Consider the following 21,355-nt stretch of genomic DNA (forward strand, 5'->3'; position numbering starts at 1 on the left):
CAAAAGGAGCAATTTCTAGTGGCAAAAACCGACCAATAACATTTTTGGTTAAATCAAAGACATCATGGAGAAATTCAGAAATCTACAGTCCGCTGATCCATAGTTATTTTGGGCCAGGTGCTATAACTTTTTGGATCGCAACTAAAACCCAACCACTTAAATTGGGCATCATCAACAGCTCAAAAAAAACCAAATTACCCAATGAAAAACAGGCCCAAATTCCCACTCTTACCTCATCAAACTACAGTAGAGAAACTATCAAGAACCTAAAACCCTTCACTCTCTCTCCTAAAACCCTCCGGCGAAGAAATGTCGGCATTAGTACCGGAAACTTCTCGCCGACTAATTACGCCGGAAACTATCCGTTTAGCGGCGAAACAATCGTCGAAATGCAACGTCATTCCCGACCGTCTTCGTCGCGCCATTGAAAAATATCTTCAAGGTTTTGTTTTTTACCACTTTTCTCTCTCCTCACCTTCAATTTCTTCATTGGAGAATTCTGAGCTGAAAATTTTGTTGTTTTTTTGAATTGATTAGAGCAAGAAATGGGGCATATAAAGAAGAAAGTACTGAGATTAACGGAATCTTTCGCGGAAATTAAGGATGTAAATCGGTTGCTTCCATTGTCGATATCAAAGGAGCTTGTTGAGGATCCATTGAAATCAATGGAGCAAACAAAGAGGTGGAAAATTAAGAGTGAATATGGTGATATTGGATTAACTTACACAGATGATGAGACTGTTGCTTATGTTGCCTCTCGAATGCCTGCTGTTTATTCTGCTTGTTTTAGAATCCTGCGTGAGGTGATTTTTGTTGCTTTTTAATTGCAAATTTCATAGTTCTTGTTTTGAATTGAAGTTATTGTGTTAGCGTTTGGTGTGCTAGTGAGGTAAATGTTTAGAGTGATCCCTAGTTCATAACGATTACGAACAATTTTTGTTCAGTACAACAGCTGTTTATTGAAATCAAAATTGCACCAACTTATGTAGCTAATGCCTAGTAGTCGGTATTCTAATTTCCATGTGTAACATATGATATTCCCTATACAACATTTTATGAATTGATATACAATGTTTGTTCTCAAATATACAAGAAAATGTTATGGAGTTTTTTTTGCTTATAATGGTTATGAATTAGGAAGTTCTTGTAGAATTTGAGGCTACATGGTAATTTTTTTTTTTTGCTCCCTCTTATATGAAAGCTATATGATATCGAAAGGAAAAATTCCTAATTCATAACCATCATGAACTCTTCTTTTTTGGTGTATTGATTTATAAATTTTGCTTATGTAGAAAATTTTGCTTATGAGAATTAAGGTATCTATATGATCTACTGGCTATCTTAAATGATAAAATATGACTAAATTGTTCATAACGGTTATCAATTAGTAGTGGGCAACACTTTTAAAGGGGTAATTTAAGGATGTGAATTGTGTTTGTCTTTAATACTCAGTTACTTTAGGGGCCTATAGCAAATTTGCTTTATTGATCTTGTAGATACGAAGAAGAGTTCCGGATTTTGCTCCAGCTAAAGTGTTGGATTTCGGGTCCGGTACTGGTTCGGCTTTCTGGTGAGACCTCCCCTCTTTTTTTTACTTTAAAGTCTCAGCTCTCTAATTTATAAACCAAAGCATATAGCTTGTAGATTGGGTTGTTGGTAGTGAATTTATTTTGTGAACAAAATGGTGCAGGGCTTTGAGAGAGGTTTGGCCGCGCACAATGGAGAGGTTCAATTTAGTTGAGCCCTCACAATCAATGCAACGTGCTGGTGTTAGCCTTGTTCGAGGTAACTAGTGAACTTTGTTACTTCTTGCTAGCATTGCACTCATTTCTATTCTTAATTCGAACAAATTTTCAATTGGTAGATATCAAGAACTTGCCACTTATTCACAGCTACAGTAACATTCAATCCTTAACTCAAGATATCAAAAAGGCTGAAAGGGAACATGACCTTGTCATTGCTGTGAGTTTCTATGATTGTTCATCTCAATTGCCTGCACATTTTATATATATCGCTCACTTCAAACTTTAGATTTGTGCTTCAACTCGTGTTTGCTTCTTTTGCTATTGCATGGCTCTTGCTCCAAAGTCCTATGTTCTTGGAGAAATTCCGTCACTGAAGGATAGGATTGCAATAGTACGACAACTGTGGGGTCTTACTCGAGATATTCTGGTAATTTCTTACTTGTGGTTTTTTTTGGAGTCCGTGTTGTATGTATGGGAGTTTCTGGTGGGATATAGTAAGCTATTTCAGTTGCAAAGGGAGATACCTTTGAAGCCTTATTAAGAACAAAACTATTTCTGGTTGTTGTGGAGTGTTCTTTTTTTTCTAGTAAAAAGTTATAATGAGTTTTCACTATGATAACATTTCTGTGTTACTTTGTGCTAGGTACTTGTTGAACCAGGCACACCTGAAGGGTCAAATATTATATCTCAGATGCGATCACATATTTTATGGATGGAGAAGAGGGTATGTCATGCATGTTATGGTTAGACCTTTTGTGTTCGCAACCTCTTGGATAAGCTTAAGCCTATGTTACTCAAATTCAACCACTAGTGTCAGACATAGATACATGTGAGGTTACCCGCTTGGCCATTCTGTGGAAAACTTGCATGTTCAATGATGAATTGCCAAGTATCAGTATCTATGTTGAAGAGTTGAGTACCTGGCATGAGCATGGAGGTGAAACTGAGAGTAACAGTACAGCAAGATGGTTTTAAGGGGTTTCTTACCCTTCTATATCGACCTTTAGAAATCTTCATTAGTTGCCTGTTTTTCTCATTACTTGTATTTTAACCCTGCTGTATGACATCATATGCATGTTTGTATTTTCTTAGAAATGCCGAAAACGTAAAGATACATCTGATGATGCTCCCGAAAAGCGCGGAGCTTCCAGAGATGGTGCTTATGTAGTTGCTCCTGTGAGTATTAACTATATAACTGTCTACTGCCTCCAGAATATGTTAGGAAGAGATGACTTACCTTTGTCATGGGTTGTTTTTTCCTCAGTGTCCACATGATGGGCCTTGTCCACTGGCAAACACTGGAAAATATTGTCACTTTGTTCAACGGTTGGAAAGAACAGAATCACAGCGTGCATTTAAGGTTCTTCTCTCATCCAAAAGCTCTTGTATCCAGGATGTTTTTCATGTTGCTTTATATCATTTGGAGTAGTAATGGCTTGGAGATATGGCATGAGAATTGGTTGAGGACGTTCAATATCACCTCTCTTGTAACTAGGACAAACCTCCATACCATCTTCTAAAGTGCCCAACACCATTTAGATGATAATGCATTCTATGATGAGGTATTATCATGAAAAGAATTTAATCTACCGAAGTTTTGACTCTAAAACCCCTTTTGCATAAAGAAGCACTCTTAGTAATAATGACATTCTTTGTGCTACCAAAGTTCACAGGCATGATCCAACTCCACTTCACCTGCAAGGAAAATGAGAAAGCCTAGTGCTTTTTTAAAAAGTTATGCACTTTATATCAATATGTTGGAAATTATAGATTCATGATATGCCATATAGATCTGTGGCAATTATATATGCCAACTTAACATTTTTGAAAAAAAATCTTTCTTTGGAGATCTGTGGCATCACATCACCTTCAAGGGAGTCACCCTGGGTTAAAATCATGATAGGGTTAAGGCTCACATGTTTTAGCTATTTGGGAAAGGCCACTGAGTACCAGCTGCTTCACCAGTATGTCATCTTTGATAGAGCAGGAGTGGGGCCAGTTCACGTTAGAACAATCTGTTGAAGGGTGAAGTACTTAAGCGTGCTTATGTTGGGATTTGTGACCATGCTTTTGATTTTTACGTGCAGAGATCAAGCGGTGCACCTTTACGTGGGTTTGAGGATGAGAAGTTTTCCTATGTTGCGTTGAGACGAGGAAAAAGACCACAGTGAGTATTGTTAACTCATATGCTATATTTTCGTGGTGGACTGCTCTATCAATACTATGTGATCTTTATGTGCTTAGAATGGTTAATTTAGTATTTTAAAATTCTAAATAAACTATATTGTGGAGCGACCACACCAACCTAGAAATTTGGAAGTATGTTGCAAGTATATTAATCAATTACTGTAACTATATGTTTTTTCGGTATGCTATTTATAAACTAATTATTTCACATCTAACTATTTCATGTTCTCATTAGTACTTTAAATGAGGCATATAGATGTTTAGACATTTTACTCAAACCCTCTATAAATTTTCTAATTTTCTGACAGCAAGTGGCTCATGCAGCACTTCCTGCTCCAAGCCCGTAGTGCTCTCCTATCTAATAGTAATATGAAGCTATGTTACTCGGACTCTTGGGTTTGGATTCGTCAGAGTATTGGACACGTATAATCATATATGCTTGTATGTTTTTCCTGCTATCTAAGTAGCATAGCCAATTAGTTATATCCATTTGAGGTGTCAAACAAGATGACAGCAAGTTGAGTTGGAGTAACAAAGATCGGAAAGAAAGAGCAATTGCGTGCTTATCATAGAACGCGAGTTGCATTTTTTGCCTGTGACTGCTATAATACATGTTGATTTGTTCAATGCCAGCCATTTGTTCTACTTTTTTCTTGCCTTTTACGTCTCTTGATGTATAGGCTGTGAATTCTGTGATAACTGATGGAATGTCTTTTGTATTTTGATAGGGAGCCTTGGCCTCTTGATGGCATAAAGTTTGACACCTTAAAAGAACTGCATGCCAAAAGAAAACCTGAGGATCTTGAAATTGACTATGGTATGTGTTTCTTATATCCTATCCCCCCAGGCCCCGACTCCAGCATTATAGTTGGGTTGCTTGGGGAAGGAACAGTTTTCCCTGAATTTTTTTTTCCTTTGCCTCAATTTCCTTCTTGTGATGCCCCTAAAAGATTGCCCCATATCATAAATCGACCATGGGGGACCACTACTTTACTCTCGCATTCATTCTGTTTGGTGCCACCATGTTTGTCTTTCATTGACTCCCCCAACCAAAGAAGTAAAGAGCAATAAATACTCAATTGGACAAACACTTGAGGCGAAAGGGAGTAAACAATAATAGAGGTAAAAGCATCTGGTCTCTCGATAATTGATGGCAGAGGATGCAGCTAATGGTTGTGAATATCTGAGCCTCTTGGCTTAAAGTGTGTTGTAGGTCATGGAAATAGATCGTATGCCGATTGGTTAGGCTTCCTTGTACACTCAATTTTAAACCCTTTTTGAGGAAGTCTCATGTGTGTCGTGTTTTCAGTAATAATTTGTTAAGTGGGAATCGTTAAATTGGATGTGAAAGTTAGAAGAAAAGGTGATAACTTCGATGTTTGAAGAAGGTGATACCATGTTTGCTTTTTTGGTAAATTTTAAACGAGGATAGAATGGGATTTAAGAAGTGAAATGAATAGGCCTTGATTATTGCTATTTATTTTCATCTTATTCAGTTTTAATTTTTACCAGTGGGATGCCATGTTTCATTCACACTCCGGAATTTTGCCGCGGAACCTACTCCTTTTTCATCCCAAAAAGGGATTACTATAATATACGAAAGGAGTTAAGAGTTAGACATGAAATATGTTTGCTTGATGGTGAAATTGTTTTATGAATAAATACGAAGACATGGTTATGTTACGTGAACTCACGTGGAGTTTTAACATTTTGCTGATCATGTAGGCAACTGATTTTTCCTTGCATCTCTAAGCAAATATGCATTTATCTAGAATTTCTGTAAAAAATGAACTGAGAACAGATGACTCATTAGATTTCCCTATACTTCCTCCGTTTTTTTTAGATGTTACACTTTCTATTTTAGGAAGTTTTAAATTAGATGTTACACTTTTATTTTGGGTAATAACTTCTTTCTATCTCTCTCCTATCACATGTTCACATGGGACCCTTTTGTTTTTCATTCTCTCTATCTCTCTCCTCTCCAAAATTACCTAGGAGTCCGTGATTTGAAAAGTGTAACATCTAATTAAAAACGGAGGAAGTATTATAAAGTAATAGATGATTGACTGATTTTCATTAATTAAGAGTTGATAAAAACAGCCTCTCTTCGTACAGTTAGCCTGGCTTTACTAGCCAAGGCAGACCTCCTTTAGAATCATTGTGGTATGTTGATGTTATGTATCATGCTTACAACTGATTTTCCGCATAATGGATTAGAAGGGGGAAGCAATGATTTTCTCACCAGGGTAAAGGACATTTTCCCATCAAGTGGGGTATTTTGAGATGGTGAACGCTTTTGTTATTCTAATGCTTGGAATTGGTTTTCTTGATAGATAGATTATATGGGATATACTGGTCTAACTTTCAAATCATTGATGGTAATTCTCTCTTTGACCATCATATATCTACAAACTTTCACTATCTCCTCTCTTCTAAGGTAAAAGTTAAGTTTAGCCACCCTATACTATGCCTACTGTTATATATTCTGTTGAGTTTGACAAGTGTTTATTGTTAGATTAAATGGAAGATGTCTTCTTCTTTAACCTAAAATGAGCTGTTAGTATTACATATCTTCCATAAGGGTGCTTAGGTATTAATTGTACCAAAAATCTTGTTGATGATGGATTCATTATCTAGCTCTTGTTTAAATTTGCCAACTTTGAGTACCCTTAAGTTGCGGTTGGTGATTTGCACATTGAAGTCTTGGATGCGCAGGTGGCCTTTTCTGTGTGCCTATCAACCCAAAGTTGAAACCTTTTGATTCGCTTAAGCACTAACTTGTCCTAACTGACAAATTCTGATGCTGAACTCTTCTCTGTTGTCAGAGGACCAATATGAGCAAGAAACTGATGATATTGTTCCCTATGAGGCCCATCATTCTTCATATGATTCTGATGCAACAGAATCTGATGCTGTTACCGATCATGAAGAGGAAGAAGAGCAGGCAGGTCGTGCAGATTTAGGAAGTGGTTGGGGAAGAATAATCTTCATGCCTCAAAGGAGGGGCAGACGTGTTGCAATGGATGTTTGCCGGGCCACCAAGCGTGATGGTTCTGAAGGCTCGTTTGATCATATGGTCATTACACGTGCGAAAAATCCAACCTTACATCATCAAGCTCGGAAGTCTTTGTGGGGGGATCTGTGGCCTTTCTAGGCGAAGCTGATAGTTTTCACTTTTCATGCTGAGTTATCTAATTCACATGGCAGTGCGGTGATTCGTAGATGCTGCATTTGCTCTTTGCATGTCGAGTTATGAGAAGTCACTATTGGATTTTTTGCCTTTTAGTGACTCTTTGGCTCATCTTGGGCCACATGGTGGAAAGGGTGTTTTTCATAAGTTCAAATATTGTCCCAAATTAGCCAAAGCGCTATTACCTATTGGCCATTCAGACAAAAATCTCAGTGGTTTTGGCCTAGGGTTTATCAATTTTGGCTAGGGTTCTGGAGAGTGTAGATGTTTATATCTTTTCATCAGAAGCTGGAAATACACTTGGATGGAGCAAGGTGCGTCTTTGTGCTGAAGTGCTGAACCTTGGACGCAGCGATCTTGCAGCAACTATCCAGAGGACCAGCTCCTGGTGAGGCATGGTTGATAAAACCACTGTCATTTCTAGACAAAATGTATCATGTATATATGCCAGGCGCTGGTCTGACCGTAAATTTGATTATGTTGCAGTCATACGTAGAAATATATGATATTTTTATCGTGGTGTTTGTACAAGCATGAGATGGTTTTATTCCATATTTCTTTTTCCATCAATAATTTAATCTTTTCCAGCATGTGTTTGTTTCGTGTTTGTGTTGACATGATGCTGTTACAGGACAGATGCATGAGATCAATATGAACTTGGATTGCTTCATGATCTGTTTCAACTGTGAGAGCCAAACAAAACCAAGAAAGTAAATCTTAGACTATACAATTTAGGAATCAAAAATATCTACAAGGTAAGTTTTTGATACTTAAGCCTACCATGCGAAGTCTAAACTATCGACCAAAACTGGTTGAACTTCCTAAGCTACGGCAATTCTCTCTACAACGGTTTCTAATATTAGAAAATGAAGATCTAAGGGATTTCCCTGGATATCGAACAGGCAATCCGTAATTATGATATGTTCTAATTTGTCCATCCTTTCCTCCTGTTACTATCACAAGCCCCCACATATGAGAACCACTCAAAATGCTTTCGCATACATTCCTCAAGAACCCGTAATCAATGTCTCCAACAGCTGGTGAAACAAGTGCTGCTCGTAAGTTTCGTAATGCCGCATCTTCCTGTGATCTTATCGTAGATGGCGACACATGATCATGGTTGGTATTAGTAGTTTGTTTTGGTGTCAATGGTGGCAGTTCTGAGGTGGATGTCCGAATACCATGCCAAGGTACCGCGATCAATGCATTGTCTGATATAAAACTTTCAGAAGACCATATGTTTTTCGGTTTGTTGTTGGAAATTCTTCCCTTGTTAGGATGATTCCATATGTATATATTTGAATCATCAGTTGCTGAGATTATGTGCTTTCCATCAGCTGTATAAGATGCGAATACTTGGCTTCCTCGATCAATCAGTGGGAGAGAACCTATTTTGCAAAAGAGAACAAAATTACAAAAATTCTCAACTAAAACCACCTATGATCTTACAATAGGTCATACCATTCATTTATGATGAACTATATCAACAACAATATTCGACTTAATTATTACATACGGTTTTAGGATAATAAATATAATTCAAACTTGGGAAATTATCCCATGATATTCCAGAGGTTTAGCTTTAAGATAAAACTTAAAATGTTATTTTCACACCATAACTCAATATAATTAGTGTGTTCTGGTTTTGTTAAAGTAAGGAGAATGCTTTTTGTGATGAAATAAGGAGAGAGTGATTATTTTGCTCAACAATAGCAGAGCATAGAACTATCAGAAAAAAAAAATTGCTGTTGTTAAATGAACTCTAATTTCTGTAATCAAAGTTAATTTGGATGTTAAAATATAGGAAAAATTCACAAAAGAGAGTCGAACTATTACCCATTTTCTTTGATAAGTCCCAACTATGGATTATTCCATGCAGGTCCCAAGTTTACTATCTTGTGATTTTCATAGGTCCTGAGTTACTTATAGCCGGTTTAGAAGCTAAAATTTTTAAATATTTACCATCTTCGAACACTTTCAGCAAGTGACACATACTATAAAATAGGGCCAACGTTTAAAAATCTCACCTTTTAAAACATTTATATGTAATTCAGGACTTATAAAAATCACATACCCGTTATTGTGAATTTCTCCTAAAATATACCAACCTCTAAGTTTGCAGATGATATCAGCTCCCTTAAGTATTCGAACTAGGGAGTCGGCCGAGCTAACTACTACTTCACTTGGGTTAATCGGTGAAAACTGTGATGAGAAAGAAAAGTGAGATATTGCTATTGCAACAAAAGGCAGAAAATTTTGACATGGAGAGAAAGAAAGATATAGAAAATTTGTCATAACCTGAAAACCAGTTATTCTCTTGCAAGCTAATGTCTTCTTGTATTGCAAGTATATAACAGAAACGTGACGCAGAAAATCATCTGCTGCATGCAATGTTTCATCAGTACTTTTTCTGACTGCAAAATTCAAAGCTCGGAATTTGCCTAACCAGTTGAATTAAGTTGGTTATAATGTAGTGAATACATGAATAATTTATAACCAAGTAAACTAAGCCTTTAGTAATTCGATTAAGTACTCAAACAAGCATAAAATTTGACCATTGAACTGATCGATCATCTTAGAAGGTGGGTGTTCTTGGTGCAAAGCCTGTGTAATTATGATACAGTAATAATAATCTTGACAATTATCGGTCTAAAATGAGGAGAGACGATTAGTCTTAGAAAAGAGATCGACTCAAATGTGATGCTTGACTGCTTGTTAAAGAGAAAACTACGCATGTAATTAGGACTAGTTGTCTCATGTAGATGAAGAAGAGGGAGAATGACTAACATAAAAGATTCTAGAATACTCCACCTATTGTCAATTGATTTTAGGATAGAACTCGAAGGACAGTTTGAAATGCATGGTTTCCGTGCCTATTTCTATACTTGAACTCAGTTATAACGATGAAAATTCCGACACTAGACCAACTGAAGACTAGCATCAGATTACTTAGCAGAGCTGCAGAAATAGAGGCTATCATACCTGAGATTTCAAAAAATGAGCAGTTTCCAACCATTGAGCCAACAATACCACCCTGTCATCAAGCAAAATAAGTTCTACAAATGAAAGCTGATGGTCGATATAGCGAAATTAAAAAATTAATCATACAGTTACTAATTATATCTTGAATACTGAATACAGATACTCGAAACTACTTGGCTCCATATCACTATCATTGGTTGTCAAAACCGAAAACAATAACAGAAACAATAACAATAACAATAACGATAACAAAAAGACCATTGGCCTGACCTTTCCATCAGGCCGGTAGCAAATAGCAGTGACGATTTCCTTGACATCAATCCAGTCAATCACTTGACATCTTAGAACATCCCAAACGCGGACTATTCCATCTATAGAACCACTGATGAAGTAGTTATCATCCATGGGATTGAACTGTCCACAAGTTACTACATCAATAACAATGACACAAAAAAGAGTCACAAACAAGGCTATTCAAGCCAATGACATAAGTTGAATAACATACATGCTGGGCTAATTCATACTAGAAAATAGAATAGAATGTAATAGAAACATAAACTTCACATTACCAAAATCATTGTGAGGAAAAACTCTTAGACATTGGCTACATCCTACTTCCCACAATCGCACTGTCTTATCAACTGAAGAAGAAAGCAAATGCTGCATTGAAAGAAAAGGTGCAATGAATTCATAAATCCAAAGAAAGGTTAATCATTTGTCATGTGACTAGTTCAAACTAGTTTTTCGGCCTAGAAGATGCTCCAATTGTTGCTGCATGCACAACAAATTATAACTATATATGTAAAACTCATGATTGGATTGTAATTACATCGATAAATTTACAAGTTCCTGATGTTAAAACTTTCAAGTTGCATCTTCAGGACTTCTAATATGACATTGATTCCTTTTAATATAGATGTATATATGGAGAAACATATGATGCAGAGGGAGTATAACATTGACTTTTAACATCATTTTACTAGATTAATGCACATACTAACCCCATTTTTAGACCATGAGATATCCAAGATCTCACCCTCATGTCCATGGAACTCATGCAAAGGCTTCTCTAGAATCCGAAACACTTTACGAGGAATCATAATATCATTTGCAGCTGATTGATCAGATGATTTCTTCAGCTTATTCATCACATTTCCTTGATCTTTAAACTTGAGAAAGCAAGCCAAATTTGGAATACCATTCACAGAAAAATTCATACCTGCAGATACAGCACTGAATCTCAAAAGGTCAAAATCAGTAATTCTCTCATCCTCAACTACCTTCCATACATTCAAAACTCCATCTTCACCACCAGTAGCAAGATGCTGCCCATCAATACTAAACTTCATAGATAGAATTGAGCCTTTATGAGCAGAAAATTCTTGTTTATTATATAAGGAAGACAACTCCTTAGACCATTTCTTATGAGAACGAACACGAATTCTCGGGTTTTTAGACCCGGAAACTTTGCAGTTGGTGAACACTTCTTTGTTCTCTTTATCTTTGTTAAACATATTTGCAGCTTTGAAGCTGAATCTCTTTAACCAATTACCTTCTTTAAACTGCTGTTTTCTCTTACCCACCATATCCATTTCTTCTTCTGATTCTCTTGTTATGAAACGCTGAACTAGATCAGATGATCCAAACTTTTCTTGAAACTCATCAACTGTAACACAAGAATTCAAAGCAACCTCTTTTGGAATTTCTTCATCATCAACCTCATCATTCAAGCACTTAATTCTCCATAATAAACCATCATCATCTTCTTCATCAATTGCAGCTTCCTCATTCTTTTTACCTGCTAAATCCTTTCCTGTTGTGCTGTCATTACTCTTTTCAGTGATCATACAAGTAGTATCATCAGGTCCTTCTCTAGCAGTGTGGCACCGATCTAAAACAAAACCTGTCTTTCTTATGAAATCATCTCGTCGTTCATCTATACTTTTCGGGTTTTTATTCCAGAAATCATAATGTTGAAGTTCAGAAGTACAGACCTCAGAACCATCTGATTCACTGTCAGATTCTGAAGATATTTCCTCAAGGGCATCATAGAAGTTATCATGTTCTACACATGTGTTAGCCATAATAATGCCTTCCTAATTGCTCATAATTTCCAACAAAAATTTAATGGCCAAATCTATCATATTGATCATGTTAAAGATCCATATAACCCCACAAAAATCCACATTAAAGATCAATGAAGCACATAATACAAAGATGAGAAAAAAACACCCTCAAATTTATTGCTGCACTTATAACGTTGAGGATTGCAGAATTTCGTATAAAGATGCCGATCAAATTTTAAAACAAGATCAGGAACAACCAATTAATATCATCTTTTACAAAATGAAATCGATCCCAGATGAACAAAATATTCCTCGAAGGTAGGAATTCCTCAAAAAATATGACATGGATATTTCCTTACCTACAATTTTCTTATGTAACTTGATCAACCCAGTATTTATTTTCCCCTTCTTTATATTTTTTGATTCAGATCTGAGCAAAGTTCCAAGTAATTTGATATGAGAAAATCAACCCATAAAATCAAAAAATAAAAGGTGCAAACTTGAGATGACAAAAGTTGGAAAGGGCTAAAAGCTTTTCCCCTATTTCTCTTTCTCTGTTTCGTTGATCTTCCTCCAATTTCAAACACTGGTTTTTTCTGAAACGGTTGCCTGCCTTAATCTAGGAGTAACAACGTTAAAAAGTTGTGTCAAAACTCGAAACTTATGCCCCATTGGCCTGTGTATAAAATTCGGAGTTTTCATGATAACTCTTTACTTTTATTCATTTATGATTTATGAAACAATAAGCCATGCACGTAACATGCAAATATTCTTCCTTTGTAGTTTGAATTTTTTCCTTCAATAATGCAAAAGTGGGTTTTGATTCTCAAAATATGCCCAAAAAAAAAAAATTCCCTGCGTACCGTCCACGTAGGACAGTACGCGAGAAACTGATTTTTTTTTTTTGTTTTTGCCCAAGAAAACCGCTACTCACAGTAGCGGTTTATAAATATAAACCGCTATTCTGAGTAGCGGTTTACTTGGGCAAAATATTGCAAGCACAAATCAAACTCTGCTACTTGAGTAATGAACCGCTACTCTGAGTAGCGGTTTATACAACACACACAAATTCTTTTTTCTTTTTTTTTTTTTTTTGTAAACCGCTACTTCGAGTAGCGGTTTTGCTTAAGTTGAAAAAAAAAAAATTCTCGCGTGCTGTCCTACGTGGACGGTACGCAGGAAATTATTTTTTGGGGCATATTTTGGGAATTAAAACCCACTTTTGCATTATGTAAGGAAAAAATTCTTTGTAGTTTTCTTTCCTTACTTGTAACATTCTAGTCAAATTTAGAAAACTTCGACCATATCTCTATTATATAAGGGAAGGGGGGAGCAATGGTGTCCTTTTTTGAAATGCCTATTTTGCCCCCCTTTCCTTTCTAAATTACAAAAGGATTGTCAAAATCAAAATCGACACTCAAAGAAAACTACCGAAAATTAATTTACAACACTCACTCACAATCACTAAAAGAAGAAACTTTACAAATCATTCATACAATTGAAAATCACATTCTAAAAAATCACGCAAATCACTCAAATAATCAGGAAACTTTATTAAAACTTAAAATTAACATACAACTAAAACTAATAACCTAGAACATCAATACATACAAAAACATTTACAAAAATTTACTTACAAATCACTATTCTCAAGAACCATTCACAATTAATGTGGGCCATGATAAAAATAGAGTTGTATTTGTAGTGAAATCAGAATTTAGAAGTTAGACAAGGAAAAAAATTATTTACTTTTTTATAGTTTTTCCTATATATAATAAAAAAATTTACATATATTTGGACCTTTTTATTCTATTATATAATAGCGATTAATTATCAAGGTAAAAAGGTTTATATAAACTATCATTCAAGAATTAAAGTACATCATATCTCTATTATATATAAAAGAAGGGGGGAGCTATGGTGTTCCTAAATGAAGAGACTATGTTACCCCCTTCCCATTCTAAATTACAAATTCACTTACAAATCAAATGGGGTTTCGAACAAAAATACCAAAAATATAATTATAACAATCACGCACAAACTACTACTTATGAAATTAACTTGAAATCAAAGTGTTCACTTTCTTTACAATTTATGAAGTATTGTACTTAATTCAAAAATCAACTAAAAAATTATAATATTAGAAATCATAAATAAATTCAATAAAATTTCTATTTTGTTCATAGAATTTAACTTTGAAAAGTAAAAAAAACCAAAAAAATGGTAAGAGACTTATTAAGTGACAGAAACTAAACCAATCAAATTTTACAACTAAAAATAATTATATTTTGTATGACTAATGTTCAAATTTTGACTCCGAAAAAAATCGAGTTTCTGTTTCGAAAAAAAATTCAAGCACGCATCGCGTGCAAAAAATTCTAGTTTAGTATTAATACAAAATATGAATGATTAGTTATTTGGAATCTTGGTTAATCTCAATATGTAGTTTTTAGGATATCAACTTTTTATGATTTTACTAATACCTAGTTAAAGATACTAAGTACTCTTTTGATTACTGTTGGAACTTAATTTTCATAGGAAGTCTTATTTTATGAGAAGTAAATTAGCTAAAGGGGTCAAGGTGGTCAACCCGAACCCGACCAACCTAACCCGAAAATGGTCCGTCTAACCCGAATTTCCTAACCCGACCCATCTACATTAAATGGGTTAAACGGGTCAAGAAGCATGACCCGAACTCGATCCGTTTATTTCGCAGGTCAACCCGACCTGTTTCCTTAAACGGGTCACACCCCTTGACCCAAACCCGCTAATTTCGGATCGGGTTTGCGAGTTGTGTTATGTTTTAGCACCTCTAGGTAGGACTTTCTTATTAAATACTTGTAGTCTAGGTTGCATAGACACGGATACGGGTTCGAATATGAATACGGATACGGGATACGTCAACTCAAAAAAAGAGGATACGGATACGCGGTAAAATATAATATAATGTATTAGTAATTTTTGATAAATTTATTAAAATTTATGAATGATTGTAACAACATGGTAAAAATTACGAATGAAATTACTCTAGTAAGATCAAAAAGTCTTTCTTGAGAACATAAAACATGAATAATACGGGTAAAACTAGTGAGAATTATTTTTAAAAATATATTTAAATTATTGATTGAAGTATCCGATATCCACAGAGTATCGGTATCGTATCGGTATCTGTTTACACTTAAAATACTCTAGTTGACTTTGTTTGTTTAACTAATTAAGTTAAGTTGACTATTTGATGATAGCCCTAACTTTGAACAAAAGACTGGCGATGACATCACAAGCGCTAGCCATATAACAGTTATCACTTATCAGCAATTATGATACAGGTAACGACAGATATGCGTAACTTGCAAGTAATGATAGACATGTGCACGTGTGTTTGTTAGCGGTTATCTGCAGTTCAAATGGAAGGAAAAATTAGAGAGGGAAAGTTCAAATTCAAAGTAATTGGCGCCTAGAACGATAACCTCCATCAGACCCACGATCTCCAGTATCCCACATCCATAAATAGCACGAAGCGATGAAGGAAGAAAAAACAACAAACACAACAACAAGCTTATCCTTCTTTTCGCATTTTACTGCTTTCTTAGTTTTCAACTTGGCTTCTCAGCCAAGTTTAGTTTAGTGTAGGGTAGCTTAGCATAGTTTCAAAATACTTCGGTAGGAAGCATTTTCTTCTCCAATTGTACGCACATAGAGGTAATACTCCTTCATTGTAATACAATTGTAGTCTAACTTTATCCTTCATAAATATAGAAGGCGTTTGTATCGTGTGTCTATGCTTGTTTGTTCATAGTTTTAGACTTCATTTCACTCCCAGTACAACTTTCGAAGCTAACTGCTGTCCTTAGACCCTAAATACATCTCATAGGAGCTTTTAGCATTAGCAAGGTTATTTAATATAACTAGTAACAAGAGGGGCAGCCCCTAGCGAACCAAAAAAAATATTGGGCGTTTGACTTGTTGGTGAAGTGCAAAGTCACCTCTACAGTATCCGATACGGGTACGACGACTAAGATGGAGTATCGGTGCTACCTAGCTTGTAGTAGATTTGTGTTGTGTATGTGTTACAAATAGATCTACTTATAGCTTCCTTTACCATATTTAACGGGCCAGGCCATGGGCCACCTAAAAACTACCCACACTTCCAGGTAGCCGCTAATGAACACCCATATTCTTGTTGTTTTAGCAAACACTAACCTTATGATGGTGTCTGCTGAGTTGATGATGTTCTGGAGAGGCTATACGTCAATGCTATGCTAGTGGAGTTGGCTTTCAAGTGATGTCTAGGGTCCTCTTGGCTACCTGCACAAAAGAGATAACTTGGTTGGACAAGCTATCTTCCCTTCCATGCTTAAATGAGTATGTGAATTAAACGAGGGAAATAAAGTAAAGGAAAATCAGTAAATTCTAGAGAGAGAAAGTCTGGATTTTAGAGAGATAAGTAATCTCTAGTAATGATTGAGGTGATAAAAAATTATGAAAAGATGTGCCAAGGGGTATTTATACCCTATGTCTTGTCCCATCAATCAAAATTGATCAGGACACGTGGCACTACATGATTGGGCAAAAATGCCTTTTCCTTATTTAAAAATAATTCTTGCTCTATTTTGATGTATTTTCATACAGATAATTAATTACTGTTTTTATTGCTTGCCTAGTTGCTTTGGTGCCACAGGTCAGCATGAGGTGATGCTGCTCCAACATGGACAAATTAGATTGTGACACATGTCACGGGTTGTGAAGGTCACATCATTTTGCCCATCAGATGGGCATCTATCAGCGATGCTCTCTACCAATGGACATAACTTCTTACGACTTAGAACATACACCATCCACACTTTGCAAAGTTGCTTGAATTTTCTAATAAATCTTTCAACTTCATCACCTCCAGCAACAACTAGATTTACATCTACAATAATCGGTATCAATGAAGGAAGAACGTCCCTACAAGCATCATTTCCCAACACTTCATCTTCTCCCTGGAATAAATCTGCTGAGGCGGTGGAAACACAAGGCATGATACTTTGAGCAATTCTTAACCGGATTAACTTTATGTGACAAGCCTCACAAAAGTTGACTGCAAATACCATGCACCCCTCCGAAATTTTCTCATCATTAGCAGAATCACTAAGATTGGATGTGCGAATGGGGCTGTATGGATGGCTTTGATTTTGACGACCTTAAATCACTAATATGTTCCAAAGGTTATCCCCTAATTGAATTAGAGGTTGTATACAAACAAAATTCAAAGAAATTATTAATTTCAAAGATAATGAGCGTGCCTGCTAGTTATCAAACAGATCCTTGGAAAAGTTTTGGAGTACTGAGTACAACCCTTAATTGATGCTATGATGGATATGGATTCTGCTAATGTTGAAAAAGCTTCGGAAGGGTGCATAGTGTTTGAGCAATCCTTAACCAGATTAACTTTATGCGACAAGCCTCACAAAAGTGGACTGCAAAAAGAGATACAACGTAATAAGTATTTGTTGTTTAGATAATTACAAAAATAATGCTTATAATCTATATATAATATGCAAAATTATGTATACAATAATATAAAAACACAGTTGCAAAATTTCATCATCTCTTCATTTTTTTTTTTAATTCTCTTCTCCCTTCTCCTCTAAGAAAATTATTCCCGGTCTGGACCGAAAATCAAACTTCAAAAATTTTGGACCAAAAAATTGTTTATTTTTTCATTCTAGACCCTAATATGTAGGTTCGCCCTTGGACGTCCAAAATCTCAAAAACGGGACTACAGACTTGATGTACTTATTCAAACCGACTAGGGTTTTTGCTTGGCCACTCCATTTCTCATTTTTATTTTCCTCAAAGGGTCATCAAGTATTATTATTCTTTCGTCAAAAAAAAAATATTATTATTCTTATTTGCTATTTGTCTAATTTATAAAATTCACTTTAAAATAGACCTTTTTATGGTCTGTTTACTTCAGATTAATTTCAGTTTAATTTAGTTCTAATTAATTCAGTTTAGTTTAGTTCAACTCCAATCAGTTCAGTTCAATTTAGTTCTCAATTTCTTCTATCATAAACAAATAATTTTAGCTCATTTCACTTCAGTTCAATTCAATTGTTTTTTTTTCTGACGAGCAATTCAATTGTTTTTAACTGAAGTAAACAGGCCTTATATGTTTCTTTCAATTTATTTTAGCTTATTTTAATAAGTTCACATAAGTTAAAATAAAATTACGTTTCTCCTCAATTTAATTTACGTTTCAGTAAAGCTAAGTTCAGTTTATTGATAAGTTCAGTGCAGCATTATTAATTTCAATCTTAAATAAATTTGCTAAGGTTCTGACAAATATAAATTTAGTTCTGTAAAATTAAATTATGTTCAGAGAAAATAAGTTAAGTTTAGTAAAAATAAGTTCGATTTGAAGTTCGGATTAGCAAACACCAATTGACGATAATAGAGTCTAAGTTCAAATAAGCTAAAATAAGTATTGATAAGGTCTATTAAGGTTTGTCCTTCTAATAAAATAAGGGTGCGTTCGTTTCATCTGAAATATTCTGATATGATATTAATTTTCTGATATGATCTGAATTTTTCTGATCTGATTTGATCTGAACTAAATATATTTTTTTATCTGATTTGAATTTTTCTTATTGTAATTGTTTTTATAGTTATAATTTTTCTAATCTGATTTAAAATTTTCTTATCTAGATCTGATCTGATTTGAATTTTTCTTATCTTATCCGATCTTATCTGATTTGATATGATCATTTTTTGAATAAGCACTAGAATGTTTTTATAAACCCACCCTAAGTCTCAATAACACCAAAAGAGTATAATGCGTAGGCTGACTGGGAAAAACCGGCTACAATGATGGCCGAATGCGTATTTAAAGCATAATTGAAGTATATGTAAAATATCATTAAAGCATAATGACAATTATTGAGCATAATTAAGCATAAATGGGCAATCAAACCTAATAAAAGGGAAAATTGGGCCAAACCAATTTATTGGGCCTAAGTAACTTAGTGATGAGTGACTTAATCTAACCTAGAAAATTAGATTGTGCGGCTGGGCCAAGCCCAAAATTCTTTTAAGTGGAATAAGGTCCGTTTTATTTAGGAAAGTTAGGAGTTTAGTCCAAAACTAGTCAAATTAGTCAAAGAAAATTAATAGAGGGAGTTCCTCCAGTCAAGTGACACCTAATTTTTGACTCAAGCTAGCTGGAAACATAGGGAATATTGTATCCATTGGACGAACTTTTTAACCGCTTAAAAGTGTCTCTAATGATTTTTACAAAATTACCATTAAAACTGACTATACGCCATGTTTTCCTTATGATTCATTGTTTAATATTTGATTTTTTGGTTATTTTTATAAGAACTCCAACCAATTTTCTGAAATACCTTATAAAACTTACCTAGGGCAAAATATTAACCAATAAATCATACCAAAGATATGGGGAGCATGTTGCAGCGTCAAAAACATTGTGTCCCAAAATTATGACTTCTTGAGAACAAGGAATTTTTAAGTGAATTTTAGGCTATTTTCAGGCAATTATGACCCGATTTAAAGAAAACATCATAACTCCAAAATTATAAGTCCATAAATCATGAAAAAAATACACAATACTATCACATCCACAAGGAACATTATGCCAAAAACTGAGATCACTTCATTGAGATAATTTTGTGATAAAAATCAAACAGTGGAGAAAACATATCTTGGGGAATATTTAATAGGAATTAATACTTTAATGGGTTCGAACCATTGACGTTCGAACCCTTAGACCTTAGTCGACTTGGGTGTAGGTTGGCTGAACTGGGTGTAGATTGGTTGAATTAGTTTAGAGTTAACTAGGTCAAAACACCAAGTCAAAAATTAAGGGTGTTTGGATGGGTTAATGGGTAGAGTTTTAAGGACAGGTTAGAGGTAAAGTTTTAGTAGAGTTTCTTCAACGTTATATAAAATAACGTTTGAGATATTATGATAGCGTTCAACTAAAACAAATCTTTACATGTTAGATTTATGCTCTCTTTTTTTTCTTTCAGATATCTTACAAATTTTTTTATGCTAAATTTATCTTTCTTTTTTACGTCAGACCTAATTAAATTAATGCTTAGGGCCTGTTCAGAATCAATATATGTTTCTTGTAACGGTTTTAAGTTTTAGTTTTCACTTTTTACAAAACTGATTGAAAACAATTACTAAAACAATAAAACTGCCATAGAACATTACCGCAAAATTTTGAAAAGTAACCCTGGGTTCAATGCCTTGATAAAAAAATTAATGCTTAATTATACAGTACCTTGCTAGCACATCACCATCAACATACCATAATTAAACTGATGAGAAACGGGTAGAGAGCTAGAATTTTGGCAATTTAATTTAAGAAATCACAATCTTCTTCCACTCTTTAATTGATTTGAATCTCTCTCTATAACATATATATTCCAAATTATCTTCATAAAGCCGAAATTTCATAATTTGACACCAAAAGAATCGTTTGATTCTATGAATCTAATTGATTTTCAATCATTTGAGTATTTGAAGAAGAAATTAGAGAATTTATGAGGATATAAATAATTAAAAGAAGACATACAACAGTTGCAAAAATTATTAAAAGAGACGGTCTAATTTTAATATAAAAGTAGACTTAGTCACTAAATAAATTAAACTAGTGACCGAAAGAAATTAACCTAGTTACTATTGAGCTTATTCTATTTTTAATATTGGATTTACCATTGCCTAATTTTAATTTAAAAGTAGGCGGTCTCTTACAAGACGAACTCCAAGAGTTGTGAGAGAGAAAGAATTTAACAGAGGAGAAAGAAGAAACAGATTGAGGCTATGTTCAGTTCACCTTATTTTTGCTTATTTCAGATCTAATCAGATTAGATCAGATCAAAAAAATAAGTTCAGATCAGATCAGAAAAAATAAGTTCAGATCAGATCAGACCAGACCAGATCAGTTCAGTTTAGATCATGCTTATATTTAAAAACTCATTATTATTATTAAATACTCCATCCGTTTCCTAAAGATCTTCCCACTTACTGTTCCTACAAATACCAAGGAAAATCAAGTTGTGTGGGGCATGGTGTGAGTAAAGTAGGAGAGAGAAAGGGGTTAAGATAAATAAACAAATAAAAAGGGGTTAAAGTAGGAGAAAGAAAGGGAGTAAAATTGAATTAATAATGTAATGGTG

At 34.7% G+C, this 21,355-nt stretch overlaps 2 protein-coding genes across 3 annotated transcripts; one reads left to right on the forward strand and one right to left on the reverse strand.

Annotated features, from left to right (window-relative positions):
- Positions 1–217: 217 nt before the first annotated feature.
- Positions 218–7,709, forward strand: LOC104892581 (uncharacterized). Its single transcript, XM_010678547.4, has 12 exons — positions 218–442; positions 538–803; positions 1,497–1,570; positions 1,691–1,785; positions 1,865–1,962; positions 2,089–2,172; positions 2,389–2,469; positions 2,838–2,921; positions 3,010–3,105; positions 3,833–3,912; positions 4,661–4,749; positions 6,758–7,709. Exons 1-12 carry the CDS (start codon positions 310–312, stop codon positions 7,084–7,086), a joined length of 1,509 nt encoding a protein of 502 aa, XP_010676849.1. The 5' UTR covers positions 218–309; the 3' UTR covers positions 7,087–7,709.
- Positions 7,710–7,794: 85 nt separating this feature from the next.
- LOC104892582 (hypothetical protein) lies at positions 7,795–12,296 on the reverse strand. Of its 2 annotated transcripts, XM_010678548.4 has the most exons (7): positions 11,106–12,296; positions 10,674–10,764; positions 10,375–10,532; positions 10,105–10,156; positions 9,421–9,500; positions 9,231–9,324; positions 7,795–8,510 (listed from the first exon to the last, which is right to left on the reverse strand). In XM_010678548.4, the coding sequence occupies exons 1-7, from the start codon at positions 12,186–12,188 to the stop codon at positions 7,918–7,920; spliced, it is 2,151 nt and encodes a 716-aa protein (XP_010676850.1). In that variant the 5' UTR covers positions 12,189–12,296; the 3' UTR covers positions 7,795–7,917. The 2 variants fall into 2 exon arrangements, with proteins under 2 accessions (XP_010676850.1, XP_010676852.1); XM_010678550.4 differs by lacking the exons at positions 9,231–9,324; positions 9,421–9,500.
- Positions 12,297–21,355: the final 9,059 nt, after the last annotated feature.

The sequence above is a fragment of the Beta vulgaris genome, chromosome 5 (assembly GCF_026745355.1).
Source record: "Beta vulgaris subsp. vulgaris cultivar EL10 chromosome 5, EL10.2, whole genome shotgun sequence".
Taxonomy (NCBI): domain Eukaryota; kingdom Viridiplantae; phylum Streptophyta; class Magnoliopsida; order Caryophyllales; family Amaranthaceae; genus Beta; species Beta vulgaris.

What these genes read in the sequence shown, in the direction of transcription:
- LOC104892581 (XM_010678547.4), top strand. Translation starts at nt 310, where the DNA reads ATGTCGGCATTAGTACCGGAAACTTCTCGCCGACTAATTACGCCGGAA. An exon ending in AGACGAGGAAAAAGACCACA is followed by an intron (nt 3,913 to 4,660) that starts GTGAGTATTGTT and finishes GTATTTTGATAG; the next exon opens with GGAGCCTTGGCCTCTTGATG. An exon ending in GGATCTTGAAATTGACTATG is followed by an intron (nt 4,750 to 6,757) that starts GTATGTGTTTCT and finishes CTCTGTTGTCAG; the next exon opens with AGGACCAATATGAGCAAGAA.
- LOC104892582 (XM_010678548.4), bottom strand. Translation starts at nt 12,188, where the DNA reads ATGGCTAACACATGTGTAGAACATGATAACTTCTATGATGCCCTTGAG. An exon ending in GCTACCGGCCTGATGGAAAG is followed by an intron (nt 10,157 to 10,374) that starts GTCAGGCCAATG and finishes GCTTGATGACAG; the next exon opens with GGTGGTATTGTTGGCTCAAT. An exon ending in TATCATCTGCAAACTTAGAG is followed by an intron (nt 8,511 to 9,230) that starts GTTGGTATATTT and finishes TTTGCAAAATAG; the next exon opens with GTTCTCTCCCACTGATTGAT.